General features: G+C 38.2%; 1 protein-coding gene across 1 annotated transcript in view; it reads right to left on the reverse strand.

The window, feature by feature from the left end:
- Positions 1-2,313: 2,313 nt before the first annotated feature.
- The window catches only part of CDC73 (cell division cycle 73), a 102,249-nt gene continuing 87,773 nt past the window's right edge, over positions 2,314-16,789 (reverse strand). Inside the window, exons 14-17 of the mRNA XM_053950095.1 lie at positions 9,624-9,785; positions 7,758-7,858; positions 4,540-4,681; positions 2,314-3,723 (exon numbers count right to left, since the gene is read on the reverse strand). Coding sequence (XP_053806070.1) covers positions 3,687-3,723; positions 4,540-4,681; positions 7,758-7,858; positions 9,624-9,785 — 442 coding nt within the window. The 3' untranslated portion in view covers positions 2,314-3,686. The remainder of the gene's footprint in view (positions 3,724-4,539; positions 4,682-7,757; positions 7,859-9,623; positions 9,786-16,789) is intronic.

Here is a 16,789-nt window from a genome sequence, read left to right on the forward strand (position 1 = left end):
AAATGCATTCATGACATTAAATTTTAAAACCTCTAAGCCATTAATTTTGATCAGCTTTTTTTTCTTTTCTGGTATAGTGTTTGCAAGAGTTAGCAACTAAGTGCATATTTCACCAGCAAAAGAATAAAAGCTGTACTAATAAAACTTACTTTTGCACGTCCCTGTAGAGAATGGCAATATTTTATACACCAACTGCACAGCAAATGAAAGCCAAAAACAAATTTGCTGTTCCAAATTTGCTGTCAAATATAACATAATAGTTTAACTTATGATGAAGGGCAACTTAGCACACAATTTGCTATCTACATTTTCTTCTGAATTCAGAAATAAAAAGGTTTACAGCATTGCAGAACAGTTCCATAAATTGTCTAGCACAAGCACTGACTTTAGTACCTATTTGTAAAACCATCTTCCTACAAAAATTTCCAGGTAATAGCTAAATAGCTGAGCCTACTCAGCTGAGGATGCTGATCTGCAATTTCTTCAGGTATGCAAGTCCCTGCAGTTGCCCTACTTTATCTTACAAAGAATCTCCCGTTTTGTCTGCTTTGTTCAGACTAACATTCAGAAGCTCAAATAGTATAAATCACAGGTATTTTAGTTTTGTATATAAAATCATTACTTCAGGTACAGCTACTGGCCCCACTAACCCTGTTACTAAAAGCAATAATCACCCGCTGACAGTATGTGAGCCCAATCACAGACTTCAAACCAGTTCTCAACTTACCATGCTTCATCTCACTCATCTCATACTCATGAAACAGTGCAGTTATGACACTGAAGGTGTGTAACAGGAAGAACCAATTTGATATCTGATTCTCATGCTCGTGTCACTCTATTGTTCAATAAACTGCAGTCAGGGAAATAGCTCAGCTATAGTTGTACATTTTAATTGAATACAATTTACACACTTTATACACCTCTAAGTAGTGTGCCGAATTTGCTCAACAATAAGAAAGCAGCTCAGTAAAACAGATGTCTGCTTCTCCAGCTTCCCCACTTCTTAGTATCAGTATTCTTTATTACTCTACATTAACGTGCAGACAAATTAAGCATAACATAAGTGTCTAAAATTCCAGCTGTGTTGCAAAATGCTGCTGTAAGGCTAAATTTTTAAGTCCAAGTAGTTTCATAATCTATGTGGAGTTATTTATGAAGGCAGCAGGAATGCTATTCTGACAACCTAATTAAACTTCCAATAATGTCAGCAGGAATCTGATTGCAAAATGGCTCATTTTATAAACATCGCTACTTTTATGACTGACAAAAATATGCACAATCAGGTGCCAGCTCCTTCACAAATACATATTGTATAACTTGAGTCACAAACTACTTGCCAGTACAAAATTCTAAGATATTAAAGGTCTGTCCTCAACCCATAAAAACAAACACAGGTCACACAGATTTCATGGATATTGCTCTTCTGCCCATTCCACATCCGTGTAACTTCAATAATTTCAGAGGAGTTAACTGCCAATAAATACATAAATCTCCATCTAAATCAAGCCATCTCCTGTATACAACACTGGAGCTGGAATTACACCTGCATTGAAAACACAAGTGAAGTACAGGATACAGAAATGATAACTGTCCCTTGCCTATTACAAACCCACTCTATGGTCTGCACATCACACTGCACGTGAAGCACACACTTGTACAAAATTTGCTTTTCAAGTTGACTGTCTAGAAGTCTCTTTAAAACAGCACAGGCCATGATGTACTTATTAAGTCTGAAAAAAATGACATTTCTAATTGGAAATGCTCAAGTTTAAAAAAGCATACATGATATCTCACTGTTTAAAGCAGAAATGAACTGTAAGTTGCTACCACGTGGTAGCAGCTGCTATGTTGGAAGAAGCCATTACAGCTTTGCTCTGTACAGTACAGGTTAAAACCAAGTATTCAATGTTTCAGCCAGCTCTAGTATGACATGGACACATTTCTAATAAGCTTAAGTACAGGGAAAACTTGGTAACAGGGTACTGCCCAACTGCCCACACAAACAGGAGACATCCCAGTAGTTCTCTAGTGCACAGTCTTCCCAGTCACCACGCTGAATCCATTCCAAAATCCAGGGTCAGCTGCTTCTAATCTTGAGACTCATGGAGGGGTGTTTTGATGGTTTAAGTTTTTACAGTTCCATTAAGACCATTTGAAACTACACTCTCAATACAGCAGGGATGGAAACATACAATTAAGTCAGACTTCACAGTCCTCATAAATTTAAGACATGGTTTTAAAAACCTCTTACAGATATGTGACTTTGGGTTTTATTAAAAATGAAGTTAACATCAAATAGAAACCAAAACAGAATATAGGTAGAACATTTTATTTTTGTCAAACCTTAAATGTAAAGTATATTAAAAAAACATGGATTGGAATTTCAAGAACAGGAATATAAACATGTATTTTTCTATCCCAAAAAAAAATCATGCAGGTGTTACAGTATTTGATCATTCTCTACATTCACTGGTATGCAACATCAACTTAATGTTATTCCATAGATACAGAGATGCTGTAAATTGGTACAAACACCAGGATCCTCTGGCCTCACTGTAGATGAAGCAAATCGGTTCTTTGGTAATTGGAGAAGGCTGATTTTCCATTCCAATGCAGGGCTCTTAGGAGGCCATATTAGCCACTCATCTCAGAAAATTACAACTCCTGTTGACAGTCTGGGCTACTTTTGTCAGGAGAAAATAGTATTAGAGGTATAAATGCAAAGAAGTTAAAATTATTCATTCCTTGTGGTGGCTGTTCCAGGACAAAAAAGAATCCAACTCTCTCCTCCTCTATTCATCATTTAATCTAGGTAACATTTAGACTCATATGCAAAGGTATTTGCTAGATGGGAATGTACACATGCATACTTTCAGTTTAAAGAAAGAGAATGGCAATTTAGAGCTACCATGACTTGAAGGTATGCCTCTAATAAATTTTAAAGATTTAGTAAACTGGGACATTACAAATCCAAAAAAAGAGTTAATAGATTTTTGATCTTCCCTTTTTCAACAAAGACTGACAGAATATACATATACAGGCTGACATTTTGATTTATCGAAAACAACTTTCACTTTGCTCAGTTTGCAAGTCCTATTGACTAAAATGTAATATCATTCACAATGAAATATTTTCAGTAAGTGAAACAGTAAGCAAAGAAACCCCAAACTAAGCTCAGAAGCTAAGTGGTTTAGAAAGCCTGGAAACATCTACATGTGCATCAGTGTGTCTATAATTTTTTGTACACTATATCTATAGACACACGCACACATTTATTTACACACGCCCGTGCGCACACGCACACACGCACACACACACGGGGAACCTGCCGTGGAGATCCAGCTATCATCTACCTGGGAACAAAACACATTATTTAAAAATGTGGCTAATTTAACAAAACAGAGAAGAAACTGCTGCTATCAAAATATACAATTTGGATTGCAGACTAGAAGGCTAACAACATTAAAAAAATAGTTTTAAGCAAAACCCCTTTGCTTCTGAATAACAACAGGTATCAACCTGCCATAGCATGAATCATCCAAATAAGATTTTATAAAAAGTTTAAACTGTGACCCTTCCTCATTTGTAAAGTTCTTGACATATATAGTGCGAGCTCTGGTCTCCAAACTGGAGCCCCTTCCATTTTTTCAATCCATACTTCAGGAAATAAATGGCAGCTGAAGGATTTAGAATCTCAAGTGAGATTTGTGCTTTACCATATACCTGAAAAAAATTAACAGAAGACAGCATTACTACCCTTGTGGCATTTATAGGAATTTTACTTGCAGGAATAAAACACATAGGCATTGTTAAAAGAGAATTCTTAGGGAATTAGAAAGTTGCCAAAGAGATGCAATGTGTTACGTACAGGATTTGTCCCACTAAATAACAGGCAGCTACAGCCTTGCCTCAAAGAAAACTCAGCTTTCCATTGAAACATTGAAAGACTCTTGTAAAGACAGTCAACTAGTTCATTCTGGGAGTTCAGATATATTCTTCATCTGAGATTTTTAAATAGAAAGCCATGGAAAGTTTGATAATTTGAATTATTTTGACAATTCCCACAGGATTTTTCTTTTTCACTCAATCATTCAAGCAGTTCACTGTGAACTAACATGAAAAAACTAAACATTCATGAAATGCATGGGCTTCTCTCCTCCCTCAATATTACTTCAACTGCTTCATGATAATAAAGTTTCTTCTCTCCAACATGAAAAAGGTATTGCAGTGAACTTCCCTTTCAGGAGGGTTCTGACCCAGAGAATCAGTCAGAAGGTGGGGAATCATGGGACTAATCCATGATTAATGGTAACTACCCTTCCTTTAAATCCACACTTTGGCGATTATTACTTACAGCCTGTAAACATATACTACTACATTTTATTGACTGCATCATCAGGGAAGATCAAAACAAGCAGTATTTCCAAGCTAAAACATTCAGATATCCAAGTTGTAAACAATTCCCTGGCTGCCAGAAGTTTTAATTCCCACCAAAACCATACAAGCATGAACATCAAGGACTTCCAGCAGGAACCATACCTGTCCAAAGTTTCCCAGAAGCGTAGGAACACTGGCCTGTCCAAGTGTCTTTTGTGGTAGCTGAGTTCTAACACTGTCACATCCCATTTCTGTACGTTGGGATCCAGGCGCACTTCATCGTATTTGAGATGAAAAGCTTTAACTATAGCAAACAGGAGAGCATTTGGTACAAACAAGAAGATTTTAGTGTTTCTTTATTGGTCAAAGAAAATTCCCACCCCACTCTTCTTTTTTTAGAATGAAGCCCAAGAGTAAAACTAACAAGCCAGTAATCCAAAGAAGTCATCTACTCACTAAAGGGCACAGTTAAATATAGAGGTCAATGGCTCTCAGGCTATTCCTGGGTGAAGGGAAAGGGCAGCCCCTACTTTTAGATGCACAGATTCCAAGGGAATAACAGAAACACACTGCCAACAAGTACATTCTCTTTGAGAGACAAAGTTCTTTCGGAAAATCTCTGAGCTGTCAAAGAATTAAAAATAAAAATCAGAAAGGTACTGCTGAGACCTATGAGTAGGAAGCCTGGCTATCTCCTAAAAGAATCTGTAGAAGATTGATAGTAGAATGCCAGCGTAACCCCCAAATGCTGCATAAAGAGTTCTGCCAATTTCCCCTATCTAGTACTCAGTTAAAAATGGTAAAATATTAACTCTTATTTCTCTCTTGGGAAGTATTGTCACATGTGAATTAGGTAAAGCCTAAGCATTTACACAGTGAGCATTAAAACCAATGTATTTAAGCCTTGTACAGTTCCTATCTAGTAACCCAATCTGATGATTTTAGTAGTACTGGAAAAGTAAAACAAGCCATCAGTCTTGTGGAAACTAGTTATTTTTAATGCCATGGTTGTATCTTCTTCGGATACCACACTCTTAACTTTGTCTTCCACAAAATCAGTTCTCTTTTCCACATCCATTTGGGAACTTCCTAGAAGCCTGGTATGTGAAATTAGCATTTTTTTGTTGTTGACAAACTAAAGAAATGATCATCTGACTTTTATCTCTGCCAGGTAAATTTCCAGGCTTTGTGATTAAGAATACATATACATTATCTCCACTATGCATTGTTGCATGTATTAATTTAACTTCAGAAAAAACAAATGAAGATATACCAGGGGCATGCATTTACAGAAAACTCCATCAACACCTGACAGAGTCTCTGCATTCAAGTTGAATGTTATTAAGCACAAGAGGATCCACTTCTGAACCTGAAACAAATCACTATTAAAGCTCACTGATGTGCTCTGGGAGGAACACCTTTAAAATGGTAGTCAAAATGAAATATTTGCTCATGAAACTGACAGCATTCAAAATTTCATCACAAACATTCACTTGTAAATGTGAAATTAGGCTGGTTTGGTACATGAATATGAAACAGTCAGGACACCATGCATAAGGAAAACACAGTTTTAGAGGCTCAGCTAATGAAATGTTCTGGGACAAAGCAATTGCTCCAATAAAACCAGTTTGGCAGGCTCTGGCCCCAGTACACATTTTATTGAGGAGTATTTTCTGGTAAGCTACCTGCTTGTTTTCCAAGTGACAGCCTTCACTACTTGGTAACCACAGATAGACCACTAACAGACCCAGAGACAGAGAAGAAGAAATGCAAACTGCAGATGAAACAATGGACAGCTGCAAATCCCAGAAACCACATTTGTGAAGACTACTGAACACTATAAACATGGCAAAACAATAGCTTCAGATAAAAATAGATACATAAAACTGGACTGATGCTGTCTGTGCTCCCTTTATTTACCTGTTTTCATTTAAAGGATGAGTAAAGTCATTGGGGAATGTTCTGGAAATACACTTTATCAGCAAAATATTTTTAAACTACTATGCTTTGTAGGAATGGAATGCATTTCTAAATTGAAGATCCATTTCAATGTATGAATTAAGACCAGATATCCCTCTTTCATTTGAAAAATGTATGAATTTGCACGCCTTCAGCCTGAACTGTGCAGGCTGTGATTGTGATCTTTTGGCATGTGGAGACCAGGAATGTCAAAGCAAGTCAGAACAATTCCTATGGCCCTCCATACACGTACATATAAAAATGATAAAATTGATAGGAAGCAGCACATAACTGCTAGCTAGAGCTTCAATATTTCACTGCATTTTTCTTGGCTTTGCTTTTCGCAGTTGCCATTTTCTCAGTATCTTTATTTTGAAGTGCTATTTCCTTCTTTCATTAGTCTCTTTTGTTAAACTCTCTCCTGTGGCATAGTTTTATTTTCACAATTACTTTCAGGCTCTTTTTCTCTTTCCCTGCTCTTTCTCAATCCCCCTTTAACTGACTCATTCTATTCTCTTGTTCACAGACTCATCCTTAGCTTTCTGTTCCACCCTTGGGTTTTTTCCTTGCTGCTCACCAAAGTAGCACTGTCTTTCCAGATTCTATGTCACATACCAAAGAGGGGGACATGCAAAACCTGATCAAACCTGTTTCTTCATCACCCTGATTGCAAGATGACAGAACTGAACTAAGGTGGGTTTGGGTCTGTTGCCTGGCTTTTTTTTTTTTTTGGGGGGTGTGTGTGTATGTGTTGGTTATGTCTATATCTGAAACCACAGGACACCATCAAAAGGTCTGTTTTCTAAGGCAACTCCAAACTGAAGCAACAGAGAAGAGAAGCAGACAGATTCCTCAGATACTATGGCCCACCTCTCTGTCAGATGGGTGATCTGTACCAGAGAAGTGTCTCAAAGCACCCCAGATGTGGGGACCCAAAAAACCTGTTCAGATCTCTACAATGCTAACATCTAGCTCACTGGAAACTTCAACTTTTGAAAATTCTGAAGTTTTTGTCAGGCACCAGATCATATTTTCAACACTTTCTTAGTAGTGGTGATTAGGTGACTAATCCTCTCTTTAAAATAGCACTAGAATGTGCAGCCAGCCTGTAAACCTGTATGTATGAATTGTGTCTATGCATTGTCTGTTCACCTTTTTAGAAGATTGGAAAGCAGATTTCTACACCAGCTATTTGTGACTCTTGCAGCTGACAGCTCTTTCCATGAGCTTCCACAGATCAGAGCAAAACAACCACAAAGGGCATGGGAATATTTGCCATCATGAGGAGCCCAAAGCCCAAAGTCTGCTCAGCCACCTGCACCCAACAGCACTTTGGCAGCACTCTATCATGAGCATAAACACCCTACAAGAAACCCCAAGCACAACAAACCCCAAACCAAGGAACAAATTCGATCCCTTACTTTTTGCAAAGATATCAACGGGAGATCCATCCGGCAGGAGCCAAGGCCAGCCCTTGAACTGCCAGGCAGGCCCCTGCACAAACACGGCCACCACGCGGTCCCTGGAACACACAGAGGGATGGACATGGGCATGGGCATGGCCTGGGACATTTCAGTCACCTGCTGTCCTAAACAGGCAGTGTGCCTTAGCAAGCTGCTTCTTTTACAGAGCAGGAGAGCACATTTAACAACCACAATTGCTTTTCCTCTTGTAAAGAAAAAAGATCATTCCTGTTATTCCTCTGGGCTTTCAGCCCTGTCCCTTTGCAGAAGGCAGCTCAGTTTCTCAGGTTACAATTTTTAGAAGGCAGTGTTTATTTGTGGTCATCATTAATTTGCTTTTGAAAAGTGCTCCAACAATTTCAGAGACAATCTTCTGTAAACGGCACTTGAAACTGAGATGTGCAGATTTAAAAGCCTTATTTCTCAACACTGCTGACTTCCAGGCTGAAAATTCATGAGAAGCATCAGCTGCTAAATTTCTGCAAAGTGAAATTTCAGCTATTTTAAGAGTACACAACCATTACCTGTGGTCTAAGAAAATATACTTGTGATTAAGATTAAGCTTTTGCATTAGTAAAATTTTAAAAACCCCACCTTTGAGAATAAATTACCTCCCCACATATGGTCTATCTTTCTCTTGAACATTTACATCATCCAACAGTTCTTACCTACCACAACAAATAATTACCTCTCTAACTGAATCCCCAAATTTAATCTATCATTAAATCCACTAAATCCCAAATGAAAAAGAAAAATCAAGGTGAAGTTTTGTGGTCTGGGGTTATTTTTTTTGCAGGTATTATAATGGTTTCTTTGGGTAAAACCAAGATAAAAAAACCAGACACCACTTCACATCTTTGGTCAGAATTACTTTAGAAAGTAGTTTAGATGGTTCTTAAAGGTTTGATCATTAAACAAGTGCTATTAAGCGCTATTTAATATTCAGAATTTTAAATCCACTGATTTCTGATTAATTCAAGTTCTAAAAACAGAGAACATTTGATTTAGGAACAGACCCTTTTCAAAGTATTCCTCTCCATTAAAATCTAATTTGGAAATGACAAAACCACCAAATATGTCATTGTCCACGTCCCAGATCTTCTCACTTGTGAGGAAGAAGTAAATAATGCACGTCATCAAATAACAAAAAGATGTCAAACAACAATGAAAACGCTTCTCCAGAGTTTTTCTGTTCAAAGAGAGCTATTTTTTATAGACTTGAAAAATAGGCTACAGACCAAATAATCCATTTTCAGCTTTTTCATAAAAGTAAAAACTATCTATAATTCCCTTTCTGCAACTAGGGCTCTTCCTTCAGAAGTAAAATTCCAATAGTTCCAATACTGGAATCACAGCTCAGTCTTTACTGTCTGATGTATTTTCTTTCTTTAACTATTAAAAAAGATGGCATGTCACATGCTGATGGCCTGCAAAAGTATGTTCCCAACAGACTCTCAGAAAGCACACAGGAGAGGAGAGGTTTTCTGGCATATCAAGGTTCAGTGACTTGCACATTACACTACCACAAACCAGAACAATAATATGAACATTTCTATTGGAATTTCTGGAACCTTTTTGGCAAACCAAATAATATTAACTGTGCTGCTCACACTGTTAAAATATGAAGTGTTGCAAGTTTTAAAGATCTTTTAGATTAATTTAGTTTCATATTATTTTCAGCTGAACACTCTTTTACAGTTAATAAAATGAAGACTCTCATATCTGTACCTTCACTCTTCAGTAGATTTCAGAGCATTTTATTGTTTCCATCCAAATTCTGCATAGTCCAGGGTAAGAAACTGAGTAAAGGAGAAATGTTCTTACCAGTCCTGTGGCATGAGTTTCAGAGGTTGGTCTACGACCCGGTAAGGGACAGTGACACTGACTGTGGTTCCCCCTGGCTGCATCTGGTCCTTCCTCCTCTGTATTAGAGTCTCATTCTCTCGTTGACAGCCCTGCTTCTTCTTCTCATCTGATGGTACAAACCTTAGGGAATAACAAACCCCTCAGTAGAAAAGGACAATTTACTTGATGGAATCAGCAGGAAAACGAACAGCTTTAACAGAGCTTGGCATTAGTGACAGCAATGAAGCCACCTCATTCTCACGATCCCAAGTCTCCACCACTACTCATTCAGAAGACCAAAAAAATGTAAGAATAATATTTCACGAGCCCTCATGATAAAAACAGTCACACTAAAAGGTCCTCTGTGTCTCAAAAATACAGCTTGACCCATTCTTAGACATTTGGAGCCTCACACAATACATTTGCAGATGAGGAGCCAGACCACAACCTGCAAACTGACCACAACTCTTCTTTTAAGTGACCAAGGGTAACCTGGGCATTAAACCAATTGCTTCCTGCAGCAAATTTTAAGAGCTCTTGGAGCCATCAGGATTCTTACCAATTAGAATTTTCTCAAGAAATCTGGAATTTTTGGTCAAAAATGGTTTTGAGTGAGGTTTTATTTTTTTTTTGAGGATGATGATTTTACATTATCAGTGATTCATCTGGTTACTATGATGCATGACACTCCAGGGTTTTTTTTGAGGTTTTTTTCTTAATAGAGTCTGTGATGGAATAAGTGGTTGTAAAATCCAGATAATGTGGCCCTCATGTCATACATAACCTCCATATGACATAAATAAATGTTAAGATGTGACACGGCTTTCCTTCCTCCAATTAATTACAGATCCTTAATCTTTCAGCCCCCTCACCTCAAAAAACAACTGCAATCACATTTCAAGGCCCTCTTCTTTATGGTGATAATAAAATACCCAGAACAGGTCTCAAAACTGGCATCATAAATGTGAGAGCAGTGTGGGCTTTTTTCCTATTAAATCTCAGTGGATTTTGAGACAGATTAAAAAAAAAAAAAAAGGGTAACAGAGTTGTGTCTCTCACAGAACTGGAAGTGTCTCATGGAAAGGGAAGCTGATGTGACCAGCAGCACCTTCCAGGCCAGCACAAGACCAGAGTTCAGGCCTGTGTTCTAATATTCTATTCAGAACCACCCAGCTGCACTACAACCCTGTCTGCTGCTGACATTTCATTGCCAAAGCTTCTGATGGAAATAAAACTCTGTTTCCCTTAACTGCAGTAGTTAGCAGGAGGATTTGTGGTACATTTTAAAAGCACAGTACATAGCTGGTAACATTTCTCTTCATTACAGTGCACATAGTGCTTTTGAGCAGTTTACTACATTTTTTGGGTAAGTTGTTTGCAGCATTTCTATCTGTTCTCTTCAATTTATTTCTATTTGAATACTAAAAACCAAATTTGAATGTGCTTTAACAGGCAGACTGCACTTCCTATTGTTGGATATACAGGAAAAAAGAACGCAAGACTGAATATGAAGAAAAGTTCATTATTCAGTCAATCTGAAAGCACTAGTTTTTACTATCTATTCAATGAGAAAATGGCATTTGGGGGGTGGGGGGGGGGCGGGAAACAGCCCAAAAAACCAAGCAAACATGTTTTAAGGCAGCAGGTGAAAATTATCAATAAACCTCCAAGAAATACTGTTTTACTTTCCCAATGTAAATTACTCCTCATGATTTAACAGTGTTTCAGAAACAAAGTCAGAAGCAATTTCTGAAATATGTGTCCAAATGCATTCAATTGATACAACTGCACTGGGAAATTAAAAAAAGCCCAACACCTGCAAAAAACTATGAACGGTGCATTAAAGCTGAACTGCAAATACAGAGAAAGCATCACAGGTGTTAAATGAGGAACTATAAATTAAATTATGCTTGTCTGTCTAGTACAGGTGAAACACCATCATTCTAAAGGAAATACAGACAAAAAAGCTGTACAGGACACTGGGAGAAAAGTACACACTGACTTCCTAGAATATATGTGTTTAGAAGTTAAGATAATAATTCCCCTAAAAAACTGAAGTAATTAGCAAACAGTTAATATTTACATACATTTTATCCATCACAACAGACTGACACATACAGTTGCACTCTACACAGAGGTATTCAACTGAGTTCTGCACTGGAAAAAGCACCAGAATTAAAGTAGTTCTGATCAATTTGCTAATTTAAACACTCCAAGGCAAGGTGCACCTTCATCCCGAGCACTCCTAATGGCCTGTCCTGCCAACGTGTCACAGGCTTTGCTTTAGCAACAATAACTGATAGGAAACTCTGTAACCTAAAATGAGGATTTGCTTGGTGGTCCTTCAGCTTTTAAGAAAACTACTAATGAGTCTCTCATCACCCATTAGAACGAAAGGAATCTGGGCTGAAAAGAATAAAGATCAATTAAAAAAAAATTAGACAAACAAGCCCTCAAACACCTTTTATCCAACTGGCAGTGTTCATAGGAAAAGCCAGGGTCACCCAAAATGCTGGGCAGCTTGAGAAGAATTTTGTTATTCTCCATCCCCTACATTAAACAGGAACAAACTCGTACAGAATATGTAAATAAAAAACAAACAGCCCTATACACATCACAGTGATAATCAAGTATTCATCTGAACAGGGATCTAAAAGGTCACATTTTAAATTTAATTTGTAAATGTGAAGAAGCAAACACATTTTAAATGGAAACAGGAAAGCAAAGCAGCCCTGCCACAGGAGAGTAGAGGCAATATTGTTGTGCTACAGATTAACAGCTTCACCACTCTGAGTCTTCTCACATTCTCTGCTTTAAATGTTTCTGTGTTTAAGAATTCATTCCAACACTACTTTTTGGCAGTTTCTGCCCATTTCAGCTAGAAACTGTGTTACAGCCATTGAGGCACCATTCACTTGTGCCTCAGTTATGTCCCTTCTTGACAATGGCTTCAGTTTTATTTCCTGGAAAAATATCTGAATTTTCGAGTGCAATCTTTAGGACACAACACAAAGATATCTTGTTAAGGACAAACTATCAATGAGCAGATTCAAATGGCACAGCAGAGAAGACAACTGTCACAAAGCAAGCATTGAAGCAAGCACTTACATCCAGATAAACACACAGAGTACAGGAATAAAGGACAGCTTACAGAAAGTTTATGGAATCGATGCCTGCATTTCCGGGAGTCATCGACTCAGTAAGCACAGTAAAAGTCATGTGCTCAAAAACTGAGAATCAATAGAAATTACTGTATGATTATAAATATATTTATGGCCTATGTCATCACTACCCAGACGTAAAACACAAGTGTAAGAAAACTGAGTAATAAACACCAAAAATCCCATCTTCTCTTGGAGATTATTTATAATATTACTATATAAATACTATAGCCAATGGCTTAACTACACATTTGTATTTGACAGCTTTTTAAACATCAGAAATGAGTTCTGAAACCTGAGTGTGCAGGAGCTTACAGTTTCTTGCTGCTTCTCCAGATTACTATTCCCTATTTTAAAAAAAATCCATATCTACTTAGAATGCACTTTTATGCCCCTAGTAGGGGTAGGAAATTACTAGCCCTCACTGTTAATTGCCAAAATCATTGTCCACATTAAAAATGGTGCACTCTCACTTTGTAAAGGCAGCAGGTCCCTTCCCTAAGGTAACAGGCAAGCAATTGAACACCATCAGATTGTTGGAGGTAACTGGTAAGACACCATCCACTGAACTGGCATCCACATCCACTGCCAGCAGTGCCTATAAAACACTTTCACTGAGGTCAGATCAGCACTTTCTGGCCCCCAGCTCAGGCTCACTGAAAAATGCATGAAAGGAGAATAAGGCAACTTACCAACAACTGAGATCATGGCAATATGCATTTGATTGTGCTCAGAACTGGAGACTTATTTCTACCACCCTCTCAGTATTTTTGTTAAATTACAGTATCAAAAGCTTTAGACACCTATTTTTGCAATAGAAGAAAGCTTTTTTACATCATACCTGAATCTATCCCAGATACTTCACTTGGTATCAAAGCTGGATAAATCTCCAGTGAGTTGCCTGGCCACATATGGTTAAATGTAACACAAGCAAGAGCATCATCATAATAAAAATACATCATCACCATTTAGTCATTCTCATCTGCCTGATGGAATTCCTGCTTCACTTGGCTCCATGTAAAGCAGAAGCTTTGCCTCTGAAAAGCCTGACTCCAGGTATTCTCAAATACTGAGTCACAATTTCACATAGTAATTGTGATATCCAGTGTTCCATTCAGATAGTAAGAATAAAATGTATTATATAAAATATTTTAAAGAAGTGTCACAACATACCAGGATGTATTGCAGCTCTGATTTTAAATTATATTTTATCTTTCTACTATTTTAGAAACTCTTCACTTTATGTTGTACTTGGCTCCTTAGAAAAGTAACCTTTCAAAAAAACTTAGCAAGACTATTTGCATGTTATTTAGCAGGTGAATTGTATCTATTACAATCACATACAGAAATCTCTCCCTTCAAAATCTAAGTTGCAACAAATATAATGAATACAAAAATTAGATATCTTAAAATCTTAAACTAGTGCTATGCTTAGGGTTTGTCATATATATTTCCTTTTACACATATTAGTTTTTTTGCTTTCCATATTCTTTACCTTAAAAGAGAGCCTAACATAAGTGATAAAGTAAGATGCTAAGCATGATACAAATGTCAGCCAAATTTGGCATGAAAAACTAATATAACTACAGAGCTATAAATAGGCTTAGTAAAAATCTAGGTATAATTAACAAGTTTATCTCAGCTCTTGGCAATTCAAGTCCTACCACAGAACTGGATGAAGAATCTCCTGTTTATTTTACAATCACCAACCTAAAATATCTGGCAATTATACCACAAATATTTTTTCTCATATCCTAAGTATGTATTGCAGTCCAGTTCCTTAAAAAAAAAAATCCAAGATTGTAGACAAAAAGTATCCTAAAAGACATATTCCCAGCTGTGATTGTAAGTTTTGATCTCTATTTTTGATCTTTAATTTCAGCTGATTTTTTTCCTTATTTTGTTTTAAGAAACATTTAAATGGACAGAATCACAGAAGTTGATTTATGAAACCCAAATTCTCATTCTTTATGATCACATACTTCACAGACTGTGTTTCCTCATGGATATCCATATCCCAGCCACCACAGGGGCATCATCCTCCCAGGCTTCTGCTACATTTCTTCACAGTCTCCCCTACAAGGGCTCTTACCCCTCCAGCTCCAAAAATCTCTCCTCCTTCTGCTGTATCAGCAATCCCCTCTGATGGCAAATATAAACAGGCTGACTGTCTCTAGAAGTACAAGAAATGTAAATCTACCTGCATCTTCCTCAGCAAGGGTAAGGGAGTGAAGATTGATTTAGGTGTGTCTTTTCTACCTGGATTTCTAATATTTCTTTATCTCACAACTTGTGGCAATCAAAGGAGTCTCTGATATCTCTGCTCTTCTGTCAAATGTAGCTGCAAGTGAGGAATGAGTTAAAGAAGGTGCTGACTTGAAGGCAGAAATTAGCTAAGTCTTCTTTCCTTGGAAAACCATCACCTATCTATCAATCACACTCTACATCAAGGCTAGTTCTACACTCTGCATACCTTAACAGTAAAAACAAACCCTGAAGCCATTCCTGAACAAAGTACTTCCATAAATCTGAATGCAAACAAATACAGGCCAGGTGGCATATTTTTCAGAAGAGTGCTAGACCTGTCATGGCTAAATTAATATTTTACTCTTTTGAATTCTGCTATTGCACTTCTGACTCATTAACACACCTTTCTCTTTCACACAGGCTAACTACAGTGTCGTCCTTTGAACCCTTAAACTTCCTTTCAGTTTGCTCTGGATCATGTTCCTTTCACTCTAAATACGAGCATCCTCTTGGGACAGGCCTTGGCAAGATGACTGCTGAAAACTCTGACTCCTGGCCCAGATGCACTTGGACATGACAGACCGATTGTCCTGGGTTTGCCTTAATTGAATTTTTGGTGAGGAGGGAAAAGGGTCAGCCACAGAAGTGACTTTCCCCATGATAAGCATTACAGCTTTCCTTCATAGCTGACAGAAACAATAGCTAGCTGGCTCTGAAAACTGATACACTGCTAAGCCAATTAGAGACGCTGGACACGCCTCTATAAATCATATTTAAGAACGAAAAAACCACAGAAAGCTCCTTCTTTTTTCCTGCTTTCTAGAGAAGAGAGAAGCCCTCGTGTCCCCCGCGCCTTTCCCCGCCCCCGGCGCGGCTGCCGCGATTTCTGCAGCCGGAAAATCCCGGCGGAGCCGCCGGAGCCCGCAGCAGAGCCCGCAGCATCAGCGGGAGAAGCACACCAAGCCATGTCCCCGAGGCAGGGCCCGGGCGAGATTAACCTTTGCAGCGCTGAAAAATTCCACCTGCGAACAAAGAAATCTCTGGACGCCAATCTCCTCCCGAGTCAGGAGGAAAGGTGAAGGCACGTGAAGAAAACAACAGGGCGACACCAAGGTCAGTGGAGGAGGAGGGGCCGAAGCCCCAACGAAAAAAGGAGAGGAGATGCTCCGGTTTCAGAGCTGAAAACCTTTTGCAAGCCAAGGCGAGAATATAATACACCAGACCACTTCCCTGTAATTCATAAAGCATATGGGGAGATGCAGTGTTCATTTGCAGCTCAGAAGAGAACTGGAGAATATAGATGTTGCAAGAAGCTGTGATGGGACTTGAACAGAGAGAGAACTTTTGCTTTAAGAAACAGAAGAAGAGAACCTTTGCTTCTAGACTGGAACAGTTCATCCTTAAAAAAATTCACCCCATAAGCCAGTGACCCACAGAGGCAGTTGTGAGAAGACTGCCAAAATGTGGGAGGGAGTTCAGGATTGCAGATTTCCCAGCGGGCTGCTGTTCGTGAAAATGAAAACCATGAGAAACTCTTTCCTGTGGCATGGCAGGAGAGACTCCTCTCGCTAAGCAAACTGAAGAAAGATTTCTTTTTAGAAGTGGTAAACTGACTCAAAATCCCATGTTTTGTCTCTTTAAGGTGTCAGTGGGAAATAGAAAGAGGCTGGGGGAGGAAAGGTGTTCTAAAGGTTTATTTTAGTTCTTCTCATTCTCCTTTTAATTCTGTTAATAAAG

Source organism: Vidua chalybeata, chromosome 9 (assembly GCF_026979565.1).
Source record: "Vidua chalybeata isolate OUT-0048 chromosome 9, bVidCha1 merged haplotype, whole genome shotgun sequence".
NCBI lineage: Eukaryota > Metazoa > Chordata > Aves > Passeriformes > Viduidae > Vidua > Vidua chalybeata.